General features: G+C 24.2%; 1 protein-coding gene across 30 annotated transcripts in view; it reads left to right on the top strand.

Moving 5' to 3' along the window:
• LOC122509239 (microtubule-actin cross-linking factor 1) overlaps positions 1 to 25713 on the top strand; it is a 323170-nt gene that overhangs the window by 89998 nt on the left and 207459 nt on the right. For all 30 annotated transcript variants that reach the window (XM_043623133.1, XM_043623132.1, XM_043623140.1 and 27 more), the window contains exon 3: positions 5931 to 5992. In XM_043623133.1, coding sequence (XP_043479068.1) covers positions 5931 to 5992 — 62 coding nt within the window. The remainder of the gene's footprint in view (positions 1 to 5930; positions 5993 to 25713) is intronic.

The raw sequence follows: 25713 nt of genomic DNA, 5'->3' as shown, positions 1-25713 counted from the left end.
TAAATTTTTTCAATTTTTTTTGCCTTTTAATAAATTTTTCCTAGAAAATAAAAATCAAAGAAAAAATTTTTCATTTTTGAAATTAAATGAAATTTTGATAAAGTAATGGAATTTAAACTTTAAAATTTTAGGTTTAATAATTAAAATTTCTAGATACTAAATTATTTATGTTTTTAAGTTAAATAAAAATGTTTAAGCCTACAAATTTCATGGGAATTTTAACTTTGAAATAAATGAGAAATATTTAGCTATTAAATTTTTAGTGTTTAACTAAAATTTAAAAGTGTAATCGATAGTTTATAATTCCCTCTTTTCTTTTCTTCTGTTATTTTAATGAAATTATTCGCTTTCTACTTGTGTGGCTATAAAATTTACACGAAAATGTCCCGAGGTGCGGCGGAGGCGTAATTTTACGATCAGGTTTACCTGTAGCTGGGGGGGAAGAAAAATCAAGTGGAGACTCGAAATCGTGAGACATCTCCCAAAAATTACGAGACACTGTATACCGTAACTGTCGAGTTCTTGACGTGCAAAAAGGCTTTTTCCACCTTTTACGGTGGGCGTCTCTCTCACTCTCTCGTGTCGTCATGTCGCGCTGTGTGTGTGGGCAGAACTCTGTTTGCCTTTTGCTTTCGCTCATGAGAAACGTGCCTCTATTTGCCAATGGAGATTTGCTCTCGCAAACACAAAATAGAAGAGGAATAAAAAAAATAAAGTCAATGATTGAAAGGCGCCACCCTTGTGATGTCATTCGCTATTTCAGTATAAGATCATTGGCCTAAAGTTGTTTTTTTTTTGCCTCCAAGCAATATTCGAATGACAATTGCTCTCTGATACGAAGTGTCAAAAAGTTCTTCGTACTACTAGTTCTTCGTTCTTCTTTAGTTAAGTGTTTTTTTACTCGAAAACCAATGTTTTTTTAAGATATATTTTTCAATTTTTGTGTCAGTTTTTTCATTTTTTATCAATATCTTCCATATTTTTTAGGTTAATTTTATGAAATTATTCCTATGAATAATCTTTTCGAACTTTTTTCACCAGGAGATCATGTCCAAAACTTAGAAATTCGAGGATAGTTCCAAAAAATATGTTCTCAACTTAATTTCTCCAAATATAATAGACTTTATTTCGAATATTTTTCCAGTCTTCTATTATTTTCTGGTTAATCTACGTGCCTCTGGTACTTTTTTCAAATTTAAGTGCAAAAATTCCAAGTAGATTTCTTCTATACCGACAATTACAGTTCTAAAAAAATTCTCCACTAAATTTCTCGAAGTATAAGAGACATTTTTTCAAACATTTTTCTAGTTTTCTATCACTCTCAACCCAATCTAGGTGCCTCTGGTATTTTTTTTAAATTTAGGTAAACATTTTTTTAATAGATTTCTATATTATCGACAGTGGACTTTATAGTAATATTAAAATATCAATATATTTTGTTTTATAATAAATTTGACATTTTTTTATTTTATTTTTGTGGATTGGAGATTTATTTGGTTATAATTGCTCATTGGGCTCTGTTTCTTTCTTTGTGAGAAACAATTTTGAATTGGACAATCTTGATGGATTGCAAGGAAGTGCTGGGCTGGTCAAGGATAATGTACGACTTTCCTAGAAGCTAGGTACTTTCTATGACTTTATTTCTTGACCTCAGTATCGATCAAGTCGTGATCGAGCGACATTTTATTCCAAACGGTTACATATATGCCAGTGTATAGAGTGAAGGGTAAAGAGAAAAAGAGATAGAGAAAAAAGGAGCAAATATACTCAAAGAGACAAAGTATTCTCCTGTCAGGACTCTGCGCCTTAGTTTCCCATGCAAAATAAGATAAAATTTCTTTTTTTTTCATTTTTTTATATTATTCTTTTTCAAAGTGTTAATAATACAACTTATTTATAAAACATGAAAATAAAAATAAAAATGTAAATTCATTAATAATTATTTATAACAATTTTTATAACCATTTGCAAAACAATTCTCAGGAAAGTTTTCTTATTGGAGGTTATAAAAGAATTTCGAGATTATTTTCCGATGGAATTGAATTATTATTTGTTAATTGTTTTACTATTTTTACAATGTTCGAATATATTGAGTTACATAATATTGTAGAATATTAATCAGTAAAATGATCAGTGGCAAACACACATTTTTATTTTATTTTTAGTCGACAAGAAAAAAACGTTATTTTTATTGAGTGCTCAAAATTCTTGGAAATCTTGAGTAAATCCCTTGAGCTGTTTTGCAACGTTGTCATTGTCTGATATCAAAAAGCAATTTAATATCCGAACAAACAATGCGAATTATTATTCACGATTTCTTGATACACACCTGCCTTAAATTGTTGCTTTTAAATTGAATATTATGCACTTGGCTTTTTTTTGCAAAGTTGTCATTGACTTGAGAGGTGATTTTATATATTTACATTTTGTTTATAATACTGCTGCGCATGCACTGTGTTTGGTCGGTGAGATATCGTGATTCGTCATCGGAATTTTTTTTTCCACGTGGAAATATATTACTCTAGGCTCTGCACGAACTTTAACCTCGCAGACAATTTTCGATTTACACTATTGTATACATATATCTATATATAAATTATTATTATAATAATATATTAATATCATGTATATATATATAGATATATATTAACCTCTTTCGCGAAACGAAAGCTTTCGAATATAGGTACACGCTCTTTTTCCACGTGGGACCCGCTGTCATGTCGAGGAAGTAGGGATATACTTTCGCACGGTATCTTGTTAGATTAGAGAAAACAATAACCTGATCAGGCTTTTTAGCTTGAACTGAGTTTTTCTTTTCTTTAAATCTGATATTGGCAGTAAAAAAAGCAAAAAATATCGCAAATGCAATAGTAAACATTTTACCTGGATTTCTTATTACACTGAATTTTCATTAAAACAGTCTTTATTTGACCGAATAGCAATTTAAATATTTCGTTTTTAACAATTTAGTTTAGGGGTCGTCCATATACCACGTGGACAGTTTAGGGGGGAGGGGGGGTTCGCCAAAAATCCACGATTTTCCACGAGGGGGGAGGGGGGGGTCAATACAAATGTCCACGTGGACACAAAAGTTTAATTTTATATCTTTTTTTTCTTTATATTCAACTTTATTATTAGATTATTATTAGATTGTGATCAGACAATATTTGTAATCCGAAATTTATTTAACTGTCAAAAAAACGCCAAATTCTTTTTTAATTTATATTACAAAATCATTAGGAATACAAAGCAACCTCTACAAACTCTTACAAATTCTAAAAAAAATAATTTCTATTATTGTTTATGTGAAGGCTCAAAGCTATTGGATTTTAGAAAAATTTTAGATTTGTTACAGAAGAGATTAAGTATTTCTACTAATATAATAATTGAAGATATATTGCTGCCAAAGTCCTCTCTATAATACTAAAAATGGTATTTACCTATTTAATAATATTTTAAGATAATTTAATCTTTATTGAATTTTAAAGAAGTTTGTTATAAAAAAATTTAAAGAATTTTTTAATTGTATTTCTTATTAAATATCTTTTTATTATTCACTATTTTAAAATAAAAAACCCGATTGTCCACGTGGACAATCAGGGGGGGAGGGAGGGGTTTGTCAAAAATCCACGATTGTCCACGAGGGGGGAGGGGGGGGTCAAAAAGTGTCTAAAAAGTGTCCACGTGGTATATGGACGACCCCTTAAAATATATGTTTTCTACTCAATTTCTCTAAATATAAAAGGTTTTATTTAAAATATTTTTTCTATTTTTCTATTATTCTCTACTTAATCTACGTGCCTCTGGTATTTTCTTCAAATTTGAGTGTAAATTTTTAAGTAGATTTCTACATTACCGACAATTACTGTTCTATAAAAATATATTATATTATATATTATATTATATATCTATATCTATTATTCATTATTTATTACTTAATCTACGTGCTTTTGGTATTTTTATCAAATTTGAGTGTAAATTTTCAAGTAGATTTCTACATTACCGACAATTACAGTTCTAAAAGTGAAATTTTCCACTAAATTTGTCCGACTATAAAAAACTTGTTATCTTACCTTTTTTAGTTTTTTTTTTATTGTTTTCTACTTAATCTTCGTGTCTCTGTATTTTATTCAAATTTGAGTGTAAAATTATCAAGTGAATTTCTGTATTAAAATTGCATTAAAGGAAAATTGAGGTAAACGTTAATTTTGTTTAATAGTAAAAAAAATGTTACTTGATAAAAATTTTAGTAAACACTAATTCTATTAAGGCAGTACTGTTTTTACAAATAGATTGTGTCCAAGGATTAGGAACTCGAGAAATAGTTCAAAAAATATGTTCTTCACTCAATTTTTCTAAACATAAAAGACTTTATTTAAAATATTTTTCTATTTTTCTATTATTCTCTACTTAATCTACGTGCCTCTGGTATTTTTTTCAAATTTGAGTGTAAATTTTTAAGTAGATTTCTACATTACCGACAATTACTGTTCTATAAAAATATATTCTCCACTAAATTTCTCCGACTATAAAAAACTTTTTTTTAAATATTTTTTTAGTTTTTTATTGTCCTCTACTTAATCTACGAGCCTCTAGTATTTTTTTTAAATTTGAATGCAAAATTATCAAGTGAATTTCTATATTAAAAAGCATTAAAGGAAAATTGAGGTAAACGTTAATTTTGTTTAATAGTAAAAAAAATGTTACTTGATAAAAATTCTAGTAAACATTAATTCTACTAAGGCGTTTAGTATATAATAATTTTATTAAATAAGAAATGTTCTAAAGAAAAATTCTGCAAAATAATTTTGTTAAAATAATAATTGGAAAATTTCGCCTGGTAAGAGTTTTATAAAATGGAGATTTTGTTTCATCTTCTCCGCCGAGTTCTCTGCTAAATAAAAATGTTTCTCTACTCAAATTCAACCAAATTAAAGTTCTGTTAAATTATTTTTTAAACAAATTTTCAAAAAAATCCTTTCACTGCTATTTACAGTAATATAATATATATATAATTATCATCCCACACACTGTTTCAATTTAAAAGTATTCATAGTTGTTTATTAGCAGCTTATGGATAATTTATAATCGATACCATCTGAAAGTTAATATTTATTGGATTGTGATTACAGACTCGTTAATACTTAATAAATTATTGGTAATAAAAATTCGAAATCACCTCTGATGTGTGTCGCTGCCTATAATAATGAAGAAACAAAATTTATATATTTACTCCTTCATGTAAATTGTTGAAAAAAGTTTATAAACGCGAGAGTCTAGAATTTCTCTATACTGGCAATAGGTTAATTAGATAAAAAAAAATTTTCCAGCTTAATCACTCTCAAGTCATTTGGAGGGTGTGGAGCCTTCTTTTAATATATGAAATCGTGCGTGTCAGCATTTTTTTAAAGTTCATTAGGTTAAATGCTCATTGCATGCCACTAAATCAAAAAAGATCGATCGCAATTATTCATCATTGATTCTTTTTCGCTTATTAAAACAATAAAAATATAGGCACGCCTTTTTTATATTCGACGACCAGAAAATTTACTAGAAATTTTTATGTTTAAATGAAAACTATGCGAAAAAATACCTTTTGGATTTTTTTTTAAATCTAATCCAACTTTTTCTAATTGAATTTAATGAAAACATTTTTTTTCTAAAAGACAAAAAATTAATGTTCGTATTTTAAGGAGAAAAATACTGTCTTAAATTTTGAACTATTTTATTTATTTTTATTTATTGTTTATATGTTGATTTTTTCTTTATTGTTATTTATTTAGTACAAAGGACAATTATTATATTCTAATTATTAATTTTTAAAATTAAATTTTTTTTTAGTTTTCAAATATTTTTTAAATAAATAAAATTTTTAAATATTAGAAGCAATGAATAAAAAAAATTTAACATCATCTTCTGTTTGTTTACAGACGAACGCGATGCCATACAGAAAAAGACGTTTACAAAATGGGTGAACAAGCACTTGAAAAAGGTAAGATGCACAGATTAACTTCTTAATTGGAAATAACGAAGCGAAACAGAAATCGTGATTGTAATTCAGACTTTTAAAACAATATTGTTTTCTGAAGTTATTAATCTTTTTCATACTTTTGAAAGAAATAGAAATTCCGATTTTATTTTTAATATTTCTGATTATTTTATAAAAAAAATTTTATAAAAAAAAATTTTATATGCTTTTTTTAAAATATTTATATTTATACCTTTATAGTACCTCATTTATACCTTTTTTATATATTCATTTATAACCTCCAGTAAACGAAAGTCGAGACACGTGTCATTTACTAAAAAGCCATTATCATGGAAATTTTTCAATAGTCGGTTATGGAAAAAAATAGAATAAATAAAATTGCTAGTAATGAACTTTGTTAATAAAGTTGAGGTTGTAAAATTTATGCGAGAGACTCGTGAAGTATTCATTGAAAATAATTTATTCATTTTTATCGTTTTGATGACAATGTTCTTCTTCTCCTTCATTATAATATGGGAGGTTTACAATTAGTGTGTATAATTATTCTTTTTCTTCTGTATACACAATATCCGAGAACTGCTCGTTTTTTAAGAATATTTTCCTGACGTATAAAATTGAGATCTAGGAATTAATAACAAGTTATCAATTTTTTGTTCGGTGTTGGTTTTTTTTTTTATTAATCGGTGCTAAACAAAAAAGGGAGAAGAGTAGTGAACAAGAGAATTTACTATTTTTCAAGTTTTTATTTCATTAAATTTTCATTCAACTAAATTTTTCTTTGACAGAATTTTGATTTATAAGAAAAAAATATCATTTGACAAAATTTTTACTTCGTTCAATTTTTATTTTGTCCAATTTGTACTAAATCAAATTTTCATAAAGCACAGACATTTTATTTAGAAGAATTTTCATTTGATGGAATTTTAACTATCAAAAGAATTTTTTGGTGCGGAATTTTCATTTTATATGGAATTTTTATTAACAAAATTCTTATTTAGTAGAATATTTGCAACAAAATTATTTTAATATAACGAATTTTCATTTTATTTAGCAAAATTGTCATTACCAAAATTTTTAGTAGAATTATTAATTTTAAAAACTCCGTTTAAGTTGAATTTTAAATTTAAGTGGTTTATCTTTTAATAGAGTTTTTATTTAGCTAAAATTCTATACATAACAAAATACTTATTCAGCACATATTTCATTAATTAGAATTCTTATTAAATACAAATTTCATTAAACAGACTATTACTCAGGGGAATTTGTAAATTTGGGCAAATTCTTCACTTAAATATATATATATTATAGAAAATGAAAACTTCCAAAAAAATCTATTAAACTTCATCGAAAAAATTAATTCTACAGAATTGTTATTTAAAAGTATGAAGAATCTAAATTTTCAAAGATTTTAATTTGAAACCTTTTCAAAATTCAATTATTTCTAAAAGTTCACGCTACAATGCTTTTAATATTCAATTATTATCCAAGATTTTAACTAAAAATCATGTTTAAATCAATTTTTATTAGAAAATTCTACGAGAATTCAATTATTTAAATACAAAAATAAATAATTTATTGAATAAAATTGAATGTTTTTTAAAATTAAATTTTTATAAAGAAATTTGTCAACAAATTTTTATAACTACTTGAATTTTTTTGACAAATTTTAATAAAATTTTTAAGAATAATTACATTTTTCGAGGAATTTGATTAAAATTGAATTAAAAACAATTAAAATTCTGTGATGAGTTTTAATATAATTCTGAAAATATGTAATTAAATTCCTTTAAAAAATGTTATTATTTTTAAAAATAATTGAATCCCTGCAAAAAAATATATTATTTATGAAAATAATCCAATTATTGCGAAGAAATTTATAAAAAATTTAAAAATAATTGAACTCCTCAGAAGGATTTTATTATTTATGAAAAGAATTGAATTCTTTTCAAGAATTTTACTACAATTGTTAAAAATAATTGACTTCCTAAGAAACATTTTATTATTTATGAAATGAATTCAATTTTTGCTATGAATTTTATTAAAATTTTTTTTATAATTGAATTCCCGTGAAAAATTTTATTATGTATGAGAAAATAATTTAATTCTTGTGATGAGTTTTAGAACAATTTTTTAAATAGTTGATTTTTTTCGAAAAATTTGATGAAAATTGTATTTTAATGAATTGAAATTCTCTGAAAATTTTGTTATTTATGAAAATATTTGAATGTTTGCGAAAAATTTTATTTATGAAAATAATTGAAATATTGCAAAGTAATTTATAAAAAATTGTTTAATTAAATTCCTGTGAAACTTTTATTATTTTTGAAAATAATTAAATGTTTGCGTAGAATTTTATCAACAATTTTTTTAAATAATTGAATTCTTTGAGAATTTTATGAAATCTTTTTTAAATAATTAAATACTTTTGAGAATTTTATTATAAAATAGTAGATGTTGAAAATCATCGAATTGAGGAAACTTTTTGAAAATAATTGAAATTTTGCCAAGAATTTTATTAAAATTTTTGAAAATAATTACATTTCGGAAAAGAATTTTATTATTTATAAAGATAATTGTAATTTTTACGAGAATTAAAAATTTTTTTTTAATATTATTGAATTTCTGCGAAGAATTTAATTACTTTTCAAAATAATAGAATTTATGCACTCATTTGTAACTTCTCCAAAATTCAATTTTTCTTAGTATTTTTAACTAAAATTCTTTCATAAATCCATTATTTTTACTAATTATTGAAATATATACATATTAAAGAATTTAACTAATTTTCAGAAGAATTTGAATTATTAAAGTTTTTGTAAAATCTGAGTTCTTTAAAATTTCTAATTAAATTCATTAAAAATTCAAATTTTCTAAAATTTCAAATTGAAAACTTTTGAAGTTCAAGAATTAAGTTATTTAAAAAGAAATGTATTGTTAGAAATAGAGAAAATTGAATGTTTTCTAATAAATTTCGTGGTAATTTCATAATAATTTATGAGGCAAATCCAAAAAGAAACCAAAATTCAGAATTTTCTTATGAATTCTAAAAATTTAATTTTTTTCCAATACTTTTAATATAAAAATTCCTGACTTTTCCCTGAATTCCCTGACCTATGGCAAACCTAATGTAATTTTGTAAGGAAAATTAGCATTGTAATAAAGATTTTGATGCGAGAAATTTAAAGAAATTTACGGACTACGTAAGAAGATAAAAAATATCAATATAATTAATAGAAAAAGTTTGTCAAAAGAAATAATTTGATTTAAAAAAGCTGAAGTTAAAAAAAGTACCTAAAAAAAATGTTTAAAATCCCTTTTTTAACCTGATATTACATGAAGAAATGACTGTGAACCCTGTAAATAAAAGAAATTTTTTGTTGAACTTGAAATTAATTTTCGATAGGATAGTAAGAAGTGTAAGACAAGGATGTAGACGAGGAAAATGATTTATTTATAAGCGCAAATGAATGCTCTTGCTTGGGAGTGAAATGAATCGTTTTCACATAAGATATTCACGCGCTAAATGTTTATAGACTCTTGGGAGGATGATGATCGCGAATCAGCTCCGATTTTCAAAAGGCTTTACGACTTAATCGAGATCTGCTGTGCTCGGGCGCATCGTTATCGCGGTTGTGTGTGTCGTGAGAAGGCAAATGGCTCGATAAGTACTGCGGGAAAAGTCAACGAGTCGCCATGAGATATGTGTGTGGGGAATTAGGATTCAATGTTATCAGCAGGCGCATCTTAAAATCCGATTAGGTGTGAATTATAGGGTGGAATTTCTGCCTGCTTTCAGCTTCAGGCACGGATCGAAAAAATTATTTTCCATTATGCAATACATAATTATTAATTTTCCTCCCCACTATATTATTTACCAAAATTTACATATTATGCTTCAATTTTCAATCTCATTAGATATTCAATATTTTCTCTCTTTCACCTGTACGCGATTTACCGAGTAATCAGAGAATTGCTGAATCCTTTCATTTTTAAATGCAAATTTATTCCATTTCTCTTTATGTAAGTTTCAATAGAATTTTTCTTTTAATTTCTATTTAACAGAATTATCCTTTATGGGAATTTTCATTCTTTATTATAAAATAAAATAAAATTAAAAATTCTCCAGTAAATAAAAACGAAAAACTTAATGAAAACATTTTGATAAAACTTTAGTTTTATTATGAGTTTAGAGAAAATTGACAAAATGAAAAGTTGTATTAGTGAAAAATAAATTTTAATAATAATGTAGATAATGATTTTTGAAGTCCTTGAAAAATAATAATTCGTAAATAAAGATCTTTTTAAAAATTGCAACTTTGAGAATTTTCCAATAAGCTGTTAAGAGAGACAATAGAAAGTGAATTTGTAATGAGGGGATTACGGCCCTGGTCTTGAGGACTGCCGGATAACGATCTTCTCGTTGATTCAACTTGTAAAGAGTTGCTTTTCTGCGGCTCGTTATTCTACTTTGATCCTGTGCAAAACCTGAGAGTCTGTGACTCTAAGTGCCCCCCGTAACAATCTGTGTCCTTTTTTTTCTTTTCGTCGATGAAACCTCACGGTATCATTTTAAATCTGATCCATGATCAGCCAAACACTCTAAACTCACACAAACGATAGAACAGTCGTAAATATCAGATTATTCTTGCTCACAATACAATTGCGCTCTCAAAAAGGTTCAATTTTTCTTATTGCAGTTTAGATTTTTCAGAAACAAAAATTTCCATTCCAAAATATAATATACCTTATTTTTGTTTGAATTCCATAATGTATTTTTGAGGGAATCAGATTTTGGATGGTATGTACAATTTTTTTCAGATACAATTTTTTTAAATACAATTTCAAGATTGCCACAGGTCAGGAAAATTAGGGAAAAGTCAGTGATTTTTTTATTAAAGTACTGGAAAAATTGAATTTTGGAGAAGTTACAAATAATTGCAGAAATTCAATTATTTTTAAAAGTAATAAAATTCTTCGCAGAAATTCAATTATTTTCAAAAATTTTAATAAAATTCTTGGCAAAATTTCAATTATTTTCAAAAATTTTCCTCAATTCAATGAATTTCAAAATCTACTATTTTAATAAAAATTTTCAAATGAATTCAATTATTTAAAAAAAAGTGTGTGAATTCAACTATTTACAAAATTTTTATAAATTTCTTCGCAATAATTCAATTAGTTGCATAAATAATAAAATTTTTTACCTACAGAGATTTCATTATTTTCATGAATAATAAAACTCATCATAGAATTTCAATTATTTATTTTTTTTAATTATTCATAAAAATTCGTCAAAAGAATTCAATTATTTAAAACTTTGTTGATAAAATTCTTTATGAGAATTCAATTTTGAAAAACATTCATTTATTAAATAAATTTTTTATTTTTGTATTTAAATAATTGAATTTTCTAATAAAAATTGATTTAAAAATAAATTTTAGTTAAAATATTGAATATTAAAAGCATTATAGCATGAATTTTCAAAACTAATTGGATTTTGAAAAGGTTTTAAATTAAAATCTTTGAAAATTTGTATTTTTTATATTTTTAACTCACAATTTTGTAGAATTAATTTTTTTGATAAAGTTTAATTGAATTTCTTTAAAATTTATTTCAAATTATTTTCTAAATATTTAATGGAAGAATTTCTGAATAATCGAAATTTCGTAAAATTGAATTGTAAACAAATGAATTTTAAAATTCTTAAGGAACTTTTGCAAAAAGTATTAAAAATAATTGAAAATTGAATTCTTTCGAAGAATTTTAATAATATTTTTGAAAATAATTACAATTTTTTAGAGAATTTTCTTCAAATTGTATTTATATGAATTGAAATCCTGTGAAGAATTTATTATTTGGGGGAATAATTGAATTCTTGCAACGAATTTTATTACATTTTTTTTTAATAATTGAATTTTTTGGAGAAATTTTATTAAAGTAGTAGACTTTAAAAATATTTGAATTTCAGAGAAGAATCTCATTTTTTGTGAAATGTAATTAAATTCTTGCAAAAAATTTTTGAAAATAATTACATTTTTTAAAGAATTTATTTATTTCGTTACATACATATTTTTAATATACTTAAAATTGTATTAAACATAATTGAAATCCTATAAAGAATTTTATTATTTAGGAGAATAATTGAATTCTTGCAACGAATTTTTACTAATTTTTTTTTAAATAATTGAAATCCTGTGAAGAATTTTATTATTTATGAAAATAATTGAATTCTTGAAACGAATTTTTACTAATTTTTTTTTTAAATAATTGAAATCCTGTAAAGAATTGTGGGTATTATTTATAAAAATAATTGAATTTCTGCAACGAATTTTAATACATTTTTTTAATAATTAAATTCATGTAAAAAATTTTATTGATTGTATAAAAATAATTGAGTTCTTGACAAGGATTTTATTAAAATTTTTGTAAACAATTTATTTTTTTTTAAAAAAAATTTAAATTAGATATTATAAGTTGTTGAATTTTATAAATGTTTGAATTTGAAATTTCAAAAAAATCCTAATTCTTATGGAATAATAATAATGATGAAATATTTATTTAAAAAAGAATTTATTGATGTTTTCAAATAATTTTACTTTTAAAAAAATTTGTAAATAAATGTAATAGAACATTTTTTTTTTTGAGCATCTAATAATTTTTAGAGTGAATCAGAATATTCTTTAGGGTCAGGGAAAAATTCAAAATTTTGTCTGGAAATTAGGGAAAAACAAAATTAATTTTTTTTATTAACCCTGAATATTAATTTATTGTACATAATGTTGATTTTTATTAAGAGGTATTTCCATTTTATTTGCCACGATTAAAATTGTGTTAAATAATAATTCTGCTAAAATGAATCAAGAAATTCTTTTGCCAACAGAAGCTCAGATCATTTCAACCATTTTAATTATTTTTTTATTCTTTTAAAACATTTTAAAAACGTTATTATTATTAAATTAACAAATTTTTGTTTACTGTACTCATCTTCCAATTGTCCAAATCTTGAAGCTCAATAAAATTATAATAGATTTCCTAAAAATCTCATAACAAACTCGTCGTCGTCTGATGTGTTGAGAGTTTGAAATTTTTCTTTCGTAATTTGTGATTACAATCGGAATTGAAAAATGCAGCTGAAATTGGAAAATCTGTTGAGAATCAATGAAGATTTTTGAATTTGTTGATGAAAGTGTAACCGTTATTAAAATCGAAATGGTAGAATCAGGAATACGATTCGTTTGAACGTGGGCGCATTTGGGTTGCACAAGATTTGCGTGTAGGAAAAGTCACTTGCAGATATGAGATATTAACGTATGTCGCGTGGCAAATATGTTGCTTGTAGGTTGTAACATATTGAGGACTATAGAAGGTAGTGGTCCAAGTTGCTTCTGATTAAAAATTCGTGTGGGCGTTCTGGAGAAATCTTTGTCACTATAAGCAATGCCCCTCCAATAAAATCAGTCATTAATCAATTCTTCAATTAAAAGGGCAGGATCACCATTTCCAAAAATCAATTTCTTCTTAATTTGTTTCTATTGACAGGGATCACAGTATTTTTTTCATGTACTATCAGGTAAAAAAGGGGATTCAGTTTAAAAAAAAGTGAAATTTTTAAATTAAGTAAAAATTAATGCATTAAAGAACATAAAATTTTTAATAAAATTCTTGCCATAAATAATAAAATTCTATTTAGGAATTCAATTACTTTTTAATACAATTTTAACCCTTTAACGCCCAGTGGTACATACGCTGTACCACAAATGCATTAAAGTCATCATAACTTTGAAACTAATACATATTACTAAAAATTTTAAATTCTTAGCTCTAGTAAAACTCTTCCAGCAGATAATTAAAAAAAACAAAAGTAAAAAAATAATAATAAATAATTAAAATAATAATAAATAAAAAAAGTGTCAAGATACATTTTCTCCTATGACGGACGAAAAAATTTAAAAAAATTAATCAGATTCTTTTAAAACTTGTTACTCGGGGGTTTTTGGGGTCGCTGATTACGAATATGAAGTTAAAATTGCAAAATTCAAAATGGCGGATCCAATATGGCGGACGAAAAAATAAAAATTAATGGGATTTATATGAAACTTGTCACTTGGGGGTTTTTGGGGTCGCTGATTACGAATATGAAGTAAAAATTGCAAAATTCAAAATGGCGGATCCAATATGGAGGACAAAAAAAATAAAAAGTAATGGGAAATATATGAAACTTGTCACTCGGGGGTTTTTGGGGTCGCTGATTACGAATATGAAGTCAAAATTGCAAAATTCAAAATGGCGGATCCAATATGGAGGACAAAAAAATAAAAAATAATGGGAGATATATGAAACTTGTCACTCGGGGGTTTTTGGGGTCGCTGATTACGAATATGAAGTCAAAATTGCAAAATTCAAAATGGCGGATACAATATGAAAAACAAAAAAATAACAAATTAATGGGATTTACATTAAATTTGATGCTTTGGGTTTTTGGGGTTTCTGAGGTTAAAATGTTAAGAATCATAATGGTGGATTTAATAGGGCGAATTATGTTTAATAAAAGTAAGAAATTTAATCCATTTGTGAAAGGAAACCTGGAACGCTTGACTCAAACGAAAAAGAACAAATGATAATCAGCTGGCCAATCAATAAAAACAATTGACAACCCTGGAGCGCATGACTTGAATGAAAAAGAATAAATGATAGTCAGCTGGTAACAATATTCAAGTAAATCCTATTTAATTTTTAATTCTTGTCCGCCATTTTGGATCCGCCATTTTGAATTTTGCAATTTTGACTTCATATTCGCAATCAGCGACCCAAAAAACCCCCGAGTGACAAGTTTCATATAAATCCCATTATTTTTTATTTTTTTTGTCCGCCATATTGGATCCGCCATTTTAAATTTTGCAATTTCGACTTCATATTCGTAATCAGCGACCCCAAAAACCCCCGAGTGACAAGTTTTATATAAATCCCATTATTTTTTATTTTTTCGTCCGCCATATTGGATCCGCCATTTTGAATTTTGCAATTTTGACTTCAGATTCGTAATCAGCGACCCCAAAAACCATTATATACCAAGTGTGGTTGAAATCGAATCGGTGGAAATAATTCGGGCTTTAAAGGGTTAATCGACTTCTTTCAAAAATTTAGTAAAATTTTAATGAAAATAATTGAATAATGAATTTTAGAATTATATTATTACAATTTTTAGAAGTCATTGAATTATTTCGAAGAGTTTTATTATTTTCAAAAATAATTGAATTCTGGCTGAGAATTTTATCAAAACTTTTGAAAATAATTTAATTCCTACAAACAATTTTATCACAATTTCTAAAACTAATTGAATCCTTTTCAAGAATTTTGTTATTTCTGAAAATAATAGAATTCTTGATGAGAATTTTATTAAAATTTTTGAAAATAATTGAATTTTTATAAAGAATTGTACCAGAATCATAAATAATAAAATTCTTTTTAGGAATTCAATTATTTTCATAAATAATAAAACTCATCGCAAAGTTTCAATTATTTTTAAAAATTGTTATTTCCAGAATGAATTTTACTATATTTTCAAAGACAATTTTTTTTTTATAAAAATTAGAAAAATTTATTTCAAAAATAGTAAATTCACTCTAAAAATAAGAATATTTAGTAGCTAATTGTAATGTTGGAGCAAAATTTGAATAAATTCGATTATTTTCAAATGTAATAAAATTCTTCTCAAAAGTTCAATTATGTTGGAAAAATTTTTTAAAATTCTCGTCAAAATTTCAATTATCTTTATAAGTAATAAAATTATTCTCCAAAATTTAATTATTTTTAAAAATTTTGGTAAAACTCTTGCCAAAATTTCAATTATTTTCAAAAATTTTCCAAAAGAATTCAATGATTTAAATAATTTTTTAATAGATTTCTACGCAAACATTTTTTTTTTCTATAAATTGTAAAAATTTCACAGCAATTCAATTATTTACAAATTTTTATTAATTTATTCGCAATAATTCAATTATTTTTATAAATAATAAAAATGTTTACAGGAATTTTATTATCCTATATTATCTTCGAAATTCAATTGTTTTCAAAAATTTAAATAAAATTCTTGCCATAAATAAGAAAATTCTTTTTAGGAATTCAATTATTTTTAATACAATTTCGATCGACTTCCTTGAAAAATTTAGTGAAATTTTAATGAAAATAATTGAATATTGAATTTTAGAATTTTATTATTACAATTTTTAGAAGTCATTGAATTCTTGCGAAGAGTTTTATTATTTTCAAAAATAATTGAATTCTTGCTGAGAATTTTATCAAAATTTTTGCAAATAATTAAATTCTTATTAACAAGTTTATTACAATTTAGAGAAATAATTGAATCCTTTTCAAGAATTTTATTATACCTATTTAAAAATTTGTTCATAAAATTCGTTATGAGAATTCAATTTTAAGAAACAATCAATTTTTCTATAAATTATTTATTTTTGTACTTAAATAATTGAATTCTTGTAGAATTTTCTAATAAAAATTTATTTAAGAATGAATTTTAATTAAAATTTGATATAATTATTGAATAATAAAAGCATTATAATTATAATGCTTTTAATATTCAATAATTATATCAAATTTTAATTAAACGCTTAAGTGTGAATTTTTAGAAATAATTGAATTTTGAAAAGGTTTCAAATTAAAATCTTTGAAAATTTGAATTTTTCGTACTTTTTACTAACAATTTTGTAGAATTAATTTTTTTGAAAAAGTTTAATTGCATTTTTTTCAATTATTCGAAGTTTTTATTTTCTAAATAATATTTATTTAATTGAAAAATTTCAGAATAATCGAAATTTCGTAAAATTTAATTGTAATCAAATTGATTTGAAAATGCCCAAAGAACTTTTTCAAAAATTATTAAAAATAATTTATTTAAAGAAGAATTTCACTTAAACATTTTATAGAAAATAATAATTGAATTGAAATGATAAAAATAATTTTGAAGAAGTTACAGTAACATGAGTTTTATAATATAAAATAATAATTTTGTCACTCTGTCATATTTTATAATAAAAAAAAAAATAATCTTATAAGTTGTTGAATTTCAAAAAGGTTTTAAATTTGAAATTTTTGAAAATCTTAATTCCCATCTAAGAATAATAATGATTGAATATTTATTAATAAATGAAGTTATTGATGTTTTGGAATTTGAATTTCTAATAATTTTTATAGTGAATCAAAATATTCTTTAGGGTCAGAGAAAAAATGAAAATTTTTTCTGGAAATCAGGGAAAAGTCAGGGAAAAAGAAAATTAAATTTTTCTGTCAACCCTGATGGTCTTGAAAGACAGAAATTTTTTATTTTAATCCTCGAATTTAGAGCACAATCGTCAGAAGCTTAATAATAATGAATCAGTATACATAAGCTTGTCTGCAGAAAGAGAATAAAAAGAAAAAAAAATAAATAGAAGCCGCACTGAAAAAAATGAATAACGACAGAAATTATATTACCGCGCGGCGATGGCGCCTTTCAACTTATCGGTGAAAAATTTACATAAGTCATCTCGTTAGCATAAGCATGCATCTGCGTTCAGTGCGCTTTTTTTATAAATATATGTACGCGATTTTCACATAATCGTAAAAAAAGATCTCAACATTGCAATAAAAAAAGAAAAAATTTCATTGAAATTTATCACAGTGGCAATTCTATATGTACGTGATTCAAAATTTATGTAATGCATCTTTTGCATACCCGTGTGGAAAAGTGAGGTGGGCCCACGGTGGGTCCCAGGTGGGCTTCCCAGGTTCTAGGTGGGTCCCAGCAGGGATGGCCCAGGTGGGCGATTCCTTGGCTTGTAACGGTGAATCCAGCCACAGCCCACCTAGGAAAAATCCAGCTGGGGCCCATAGATTTAGTTTTCATTCAAATTAATGAATAAATTGTTTATTAATAACAAATAAGTCGAATTATAAATAAATAACGTTATTATTTAACGATTTTTACTTTTTTTAATGAAATTGTGACCAAAAGCAAATTCATAAATAATGTTAGCATATATATGGGAATTAATATATATCCTTTCATTCATAAATTAAAAATTTATAAAAAAATTAGAAATTTGTTAATTAAATTATTAAACGGTATATATAATCACTAAATTGCATACTTATACGAATACAATGCAGAAAAATCGGAATAAACGCAAACCTAAGAAACAAATAAAATTTAACGCACGCGGGGATTGAACCTACGACCTACGGACTACTAGACTAACGCCCTAACCACTATACTACGGAGACTAACTACTGAACACCGACGTTTTATTGTCAGTGACTTGTTAATCTGCTGTAATGATTCAATAAAGCACTTACTGACACGAATACACCGTAACAAATAAATAATTTAATAATAATTATAACAATATTATTAATGTAATAAGAACGATAAATATTCTTAAAATAATATTTATATTATTATGAAAAAAATATATCAATACATTTTTATTAAAAATGTGTTTTTTATTGTTTACAATCATTATAAACATTAATTTGTTGGTCTAAAAAAAAAAATTTTTTTTAGTTTGGACTTAGAAATTTTTACTAATTAATTATGTGGACATTACATAAAAAAAATATTGTGAATACATTTTTGTTAAAAACACGTTTTTTCTTAATCTAAGTCATTATAAACATTAATTTTTTGTTGAAAAAAAAATTTTTAGGTTTGGACTTAGAAATTTTTACTTATATAATTATTGATGTGGGTCCTCAAAAACTGGGAAGCCCAGGTAGGGCCCAGCTCACGCCCACTTATAATATTATTTCGCCTGACCGGAACCCACCGTGAGTGGGTCAATAGACAAACTCTAAAATGCTTCCGTAAAATGTTAACATGTTTGTCAATTGTCAATTCATGTACGAAGATGACCATAATTACATCAAAGTTTTATTATTAAATGTTAAAGAAAAACTAAACTATTTAATAATTTTCACTGTAAACGATTTTTGTTATTATATATAATAAATTTTACTAATGTTATATTGCAGTCGTTATTGTTTAAATAAATAATTGTTGTTAATTAGTAACTCCTGACACTAGCTTCCAGAAAGATGCAGTTTTTTTCTAATTTTGCAATTAACTAATTCGAACCACATGAAATAAAAATAATTTAAGGTTTTAACAATTCAAAAATTGTTTAAACAAATGATTGTTGTTATTTACTAATTTTTGACACAAAGCACCTAAAAAAATGCAGTTTCTTTTTAATTTTATATTTAACTAATCTGAAAAGTATGAAATAACAGTATTTTATGATTTAAACAGTTCAGAAATTGTTTAAACAAATAATTGTTATTGTTTATTAACTTTTAATACAAACAATCCAGAAACTTGCAGTTTCTTTCTAATTTTACAATTACTACTACTCTGATTAACTAATTGCAAAATAAGAAAAAACTTCATTCTTCTAGATGCTATGTGTCAAGAGTTAGTAAATAACAACAATTATTTGTTTAAACATTTGATAAATTGTTAAAATTAAAATCATAAAACATCCGAATGATTTACTATTTACATTAGTTAATTGCAAAATTAGGAAAAAACTGCAAGTTTCTAAGTTATGTGTATCAAAAGTTAATAAATAACAACAATAATTTGTTTAAACAATTTCTTAATTGTTAAAACCATAAATTATCTTTATTTTATGTTGTTCGTATTACTTAATTGCAAAATTAGGAAAAAAATTGCAAGTTTCTAAGTTATGTGTATCAAAAGTTATTAAATAACAACAATTATTTGTTTAAACAATTATTAAAATGTATTAAAAACCGTTATACCTTGATGAGTTAATTATTAAATAAATAAATTCAGCTGGAACAACTTTAAAATTTCAATAAAACTAAATGTCTGTTAGTGTAGTACAATAAAAGTTTATAATTATTGACAATAATAAATTGTTTAAAATAATAATGATTATTATTATTATGAATTAATTGTAGAATGATTTATTGTGAATAGTTATATTTAATTTTCAGACTTTTTCTATTATAATGTTAATATTTTTATGAAAATGGGAAGCCCAGGTGGGGCCCAGCTGGCTCCCAGTTTTTAACTGGGCTAACTTGGGCAGATTTCCACACGGGTAGTTCTGCAACTATTTTTTACTCCCGCAAGATTTCCATTTTTTTTTCTTTTCTTATATTACAAAGTAGCGTCTTATAGAAAAGGCAAAAGGTAAATAATTAGTGTCAGAATAAAAAAAAAAAGGTTGCCCTTTGCTTTTTAGGGTGAAAGTATATAATGAAGATGGTATAAATGTGAGATATTGCAGGGGAATAATTATATTATTGATATGGGCTTTGGTAAAAATACGAGACACTTTTGCTGGAACGTTGTCCTTGACTCGGTTAGAGCTACAAAAGAGATAAGGATCTCGGACGTTCCTCTTTCAGTTACGAGACACTTGCTATAAATGGTCAAGTGCCATTACCGTGACTGAGTCGCAGGAATCACAAATCGAATCACTCGCGTGTCGCTTGCGTTTAGTTTGACCAGAGAGGTAGGTGCTTTATGTACAAATGTAGAAAAAACATAATAGCCACACGTAGGTATATATTGAAATGTTGTCGGTCTCGTGTTATTTAGAATTCAAAACACCAAATTTCATCAGAGTAGAAAATTTTTATTCATCCGCATTTCCTTGCCAAGGGATTTCAAATTTCAGTATAAATTTACAGGAATTGAAATTTTAGAGTTGCCACAAAAATTTAATTTTCTTTTCCGAGATTTACAGACAAAAATTTCATTTTTTTCCCCTAACCCTAAAGAATATTCTGATACTCTAAAAACGATTAGATACTCAAAAAGATGTTCCTTAAAATTTATTCACCAATTTCTTTAATTGTGTAAAATGATTCGATTAATAGAATTTTTCATTTCGAGAATTCGCAATTAGCTGAACTACTAATTAAAAAGATTTCCATTCCGTTGAATTTTTGGTTTTGGCAGGCTTCACAGTCTGTCCCCTATTTCCCTAAAAGTCCCCTTTTTTTAATTTTGGCCCCTAAACGTACCCTATTTTGAAAATTTTCCCTAAATTTCCCCTATTTTTTTTCCTTTATCTTTTAATGATGAATTCACACCAAATTTAACTTTGTAAACTATGTAACTAACACTAATTCTAATACATTAGAAAAAAATTTCTATTTCTGACAAGAATGAATTTTTTAATATTATTTAATTATTACAAAAGTTTTAATGCAATTATCTTGATAAATAATAAAATTCTTTACAGAAATTCAATAATTTTTGGAATTTTAATAAAATTTTTTACAAAATTCAATTATTTTCATATGTTACAATATTCATCCCAAGAATTCAATTATTTTCAAAAGTAATTAAATTCTTCGAAGAAATTCAATTATTTTTAAAAATTTTCACGAATATCTCGTCAAGAATTCAATTATCTTTACAAATAGCAACATTTTTCGCCAAAAAGTCAATTATTTTCAAAAATTTATAAAAATCTTTGCAACATTTCAATTATTTTCAAAGTTTTTTGCAATTCAATAATTTCCAATACTTACTATTTTCATAGAATTTATCAACCGATTTAATTATGTAAAAAAAACTTGTTGAAACAATTCCTACGAAAATATTCAATTATTTTTATAAATAATAAAATTTCATTTACGAATTCAATTAATTTCATCGCTGAATTTCAAATATTTTTAATACAATTTTAAATAAATTAATTTTTGTTTATTATTCAATTTTAAGAAACATTCAATTATTCAATAAAACAATAAAATTCGTTGCAAGAATTCAAATATTTTCATAAATAACATTTAATTCGTCGCAGAAAATCTATTATTTTCACAAATTTTTAATAGTAATTTTGCAAAAGAATTCAATTAGCTTCATAAAAAACAAAATCGCATAAATTCTTTCCATAAAATCAATTATTCTAAGGAATTTGCAGAAATTAAATTATTTAAAAATTTTTTAAAAAATTCTTGTCAAGAATTAAATTATCTTTATAAATAGATAGGGAAATTATTGTCAAAAAATTTTTTTAAATTCTTCTCAAGAAGTCAATTATTTTCAAAAATTTTAATAAAATTCTTCTCATGAATTAAATTGTTTTTAAAAATTATTATTTAAATTCTTATCAGGAATTCAATTATTTTTAAAAAAAATTAATAAAATTCTTCAAAAAGTTTTCAATTATTTTCAAAAATTGTTACATAAAATTTTTTAATATAATAAATTTCATTAAAATTTTAATTAAATTCCTTAAAAAATTAAATATTTTAAAAACTTGTTAATACAATTAATTCTGTAGAATTAATTTTTTTGAAAAAGTTTAATTGAATAATAAATGATTAAAGTGGGTAAAATTTTAGTTAAAAATTCTAAAAAATGTTAATTGAATTTAAATGATACAAATAATTTTGAAGAAATTACAGTAAGAATATTCTTATAATAATAAAATAATGATTTTGTCAGTCGGTCATCTTCAATTATTATAAAACATAAAGAAATGGATCACTCCGTGTCGAAGATGTTTTATAATAATATTCTTATGAGTTGTTCAATTTGAATTTGATTTTTTTGAACACCTTAATTCCAATGAAAAAAATGATTAAATATTTATTTTAAATAAAACTATTTATGTTTTTGAATAATTTTACTTTTGAAGTAATTTGTAAATAATTTTAATAGAACATTTTGTTGAGTATCTAATAATTTTTAGAGTGAATCAGAATATTCTTTAGGGTCAGGGAAAAAGTCAAAGTTGTGTTTGGAAATCAGGGAAAAATGAAGTTAAATTTTTGTAGCAACCCTGTATAAATAAATTATATTTTTATCTTTATTTAACCAATTTTTATGGTCCTCTAAAAGTCCCCTATTTTTTAATTTTCAGTCCCCTATTTCCCCTAAAATACTTTTTAGGGGCACTGTGAAGCCTGTTTTGGTTGTAAAATGAAAAAGATCCAGGATTTAGGAATATGTTTCCAACTGAGTGGTTCAATAAAAATTTCTCCTTATGAAATCCGCTCTTATAAAATTCATCCTATTGTCAAATACACTGTCTCCCCCTTATGTCTAGATTGAAAATTAACCATGAAAAATATGAAGATTGACAAACGGATGAAAGTTGCTTTCGCCTTTCGTCATCGCTTAGACGTTTAAAGAAGGCTCGTAATTTATCAATAATTAAAAGTATACCAGTCTGATTTAACAAGAAATAAATGAACATAGTTAAAACTTGAATGTTGATCTATTCAAACCGCATATATAGAAATACGATTGACAAACGTCACGAGATTTATCTGCCGGGCCAATAATTACAACTTACTTTTTTTCCACCAATAGTTTAATGGATCTTTTTCGCCTCTCGCATTGGGGTTAAAGCGACTTTGAAAAAATAATCAGCAATAAATATTTCAAACGATGCTTCTAATGACTATCAGAATTTATACTCTTAAGGAGTAACAACAACAGAGGGAGAAAAAAAAGGAGGAGAGTTCTTGAGCAATATCTGATTTACTGTAAAGTAAATTGTTCATGAATCAGCAATTGGACAATTGCGATATTCTTCTTCTCCTTTTGCTAGTTGCGCTCTACGATCGGTTTCATCTATTCGTCTTTCTTTGTTGAATTTTCGACTTTTAATTTTCGTTAGACAGATTTAAAACTTAGGGAGAAGATTTTTGAGATGTTATAGTTTATTACAGGGATCACTGTTAGTCCCCTTTTTTTACCTAATCTCCCTTTTTCCCCTTGTTTGTAAACTTAAAATTTTTTTCATAGAAGGTAACAAATATAAAATAACTTTTACTTATTTGCGAAAAATCTAAATTGTTTTGAATTTTTAACAAAATGTATTAATTTTAGAATAAATTTTACTAAAGTCGAAGTGTATTGTACTAATTTTCAATAAAATTTCCTATGGATATTATGAAATTTACTCTAGAAATAAGGATACTTAATAGCAAAATTTACTATTTTTAATGTCAATTTTTTTATAAAAATTATTCAAGTTTTGCTCGAACATTACAATTAGCTACTAAATATTCTTATTTTTAGAGTTAATTTACTATTTTTGAAATAAATTTTTCTAATTTTTAAAAAAAAAATTGTCTTTGAAAATATAGTAAATTTTATTCTGGAAATAACAATTTTTAAAAATAATTGAAACTCAGCGATGAGTTTTATTAATTATAAAAATAATTGAATACCTAAAAAGAAATTTGTTATTTATGATTCTGATAAAATTCTTTATAAAAATTCAAATATTTAAAAAATTTTAATAAAATTCTCAGCAAGAATTGAATGATTTTCAGAAATAATCAAATTCTTGGAAAGGATTAAATTATTTTTAGAAATTGTGATAAAATTGTTTATAAGAATTAAATTATTTTCAAAAATTTTGATAAAATTCTCAGCAAGAATTCAATTATTTTCGGAAATAATAAAACTCTTCGAAAGAATTCTATGACTTCTAGAAATTGTAACAATAAAATTCTAAAATTTAATATTCAATTATTTTCATTAAAATTTTACTAAATTTTTCGAGGAAGTCGATTAAAATTGTAATAAAAATAATTGAATTCCTAAATAGAATTTTATTATTTATGGCAAGAATTTTATTAGAATTTTTGAAAATAATTGAATTTCGAAGGTAATAGGATAATAAAATTTCTGTAAAAATGTTTATTATTTATAAAAATAATTGAATTGTTGCGAATAAATTAATAAACATTTGTAAATAATTAAATTGCTGTGAAATTTTTACAATTTTAAAAATAATTAAATGTTTCCGTAGAATTTTTGTAAAAAATTATTTAAATCATTGAATTCTTTTGGAAAATTTTTGAAAATAATTGAAATTTTGGCAAGAGTTTTATCAAAATTTTTGAAAATAATTAAATTTTGGAGAATAATTTTATTACTTATAAAGATAATTGAAATTTTGACGAGAATTTTTTAAATTTTTCCAACAGAATTGAACTTTTAAGAAGAATTTTATTACTTTTGAAAATAATTGAATTTATTCAAATTTTTCTCCAACATTACAATTAGCTACTAAATATTCTTATTTTTAGAGTGAATTTACTATTTTTGAAATAAATTTTTCTAATTTTTATAAAAAAAAAATTGTCTTTGAAAATATAGTAAAATTCATTCTGGAAATAACAATTTTTAAAAATAATTGAAACTTTGCGATGAGTTTTATTATTTATGAAAATAATTGAATTCCTAAAAAGAATTTTATTATTTATGATTCTGGTAAAATTCTTTATAAAAATTCAATTATTTTCAAAAAATTTTATAAAATTCTTTATAAAAATCCAATTAATTTTAAAAATTTTAATAAAATTCTCAGGAAGAATTCAATTATTTTCAGAAATAATAAAATTCTTGGAAAGGATTAAATTATTTTTAGAAATTGTAATAAACTTGTTTGTAAGAATTAAATTATTTTCAAAAATTTTGATAAAATTCTCATCAAAAATTCAATTATTTTCGAAACTAATAAAACTCTTCGAAAGAATTCTATGACTTCTAAAAATTGTAATAATAAAATTCTAAAATTCAATATTCAATTATTTTCATTAAAATTTTACTCAATTTTTGGAGGAAGTCGATTAAAATTGTATTAAAAAGTAACTGAATTCCTAAATAGAATTTTATTAAAACTTTTGAAAATAATTGAATTTTGAAGCTAATAATAAAATAAAAT

This window comes from Leptopilina heterotoma, unplaced genomic scaffold, assembly GCF_015476425.1.
Source record: "Leptopilina heterotoma isolate Lh14 unplaced genomic scaffold, ASM1547642v1 Lhet_6, whole genome shotgun sequence".
Taxonomy (NCBI): Eukaryota; Metazoa; Arthropoda; class Insecta; order Hymenoptera; family Figitidae; genus Leptopilina; species Leptopilina heterotoma.
Note: the sequence above shows the minus strand (reverse complement) of the source record. Positions and strands in the feature narration are given on the sequence as shown.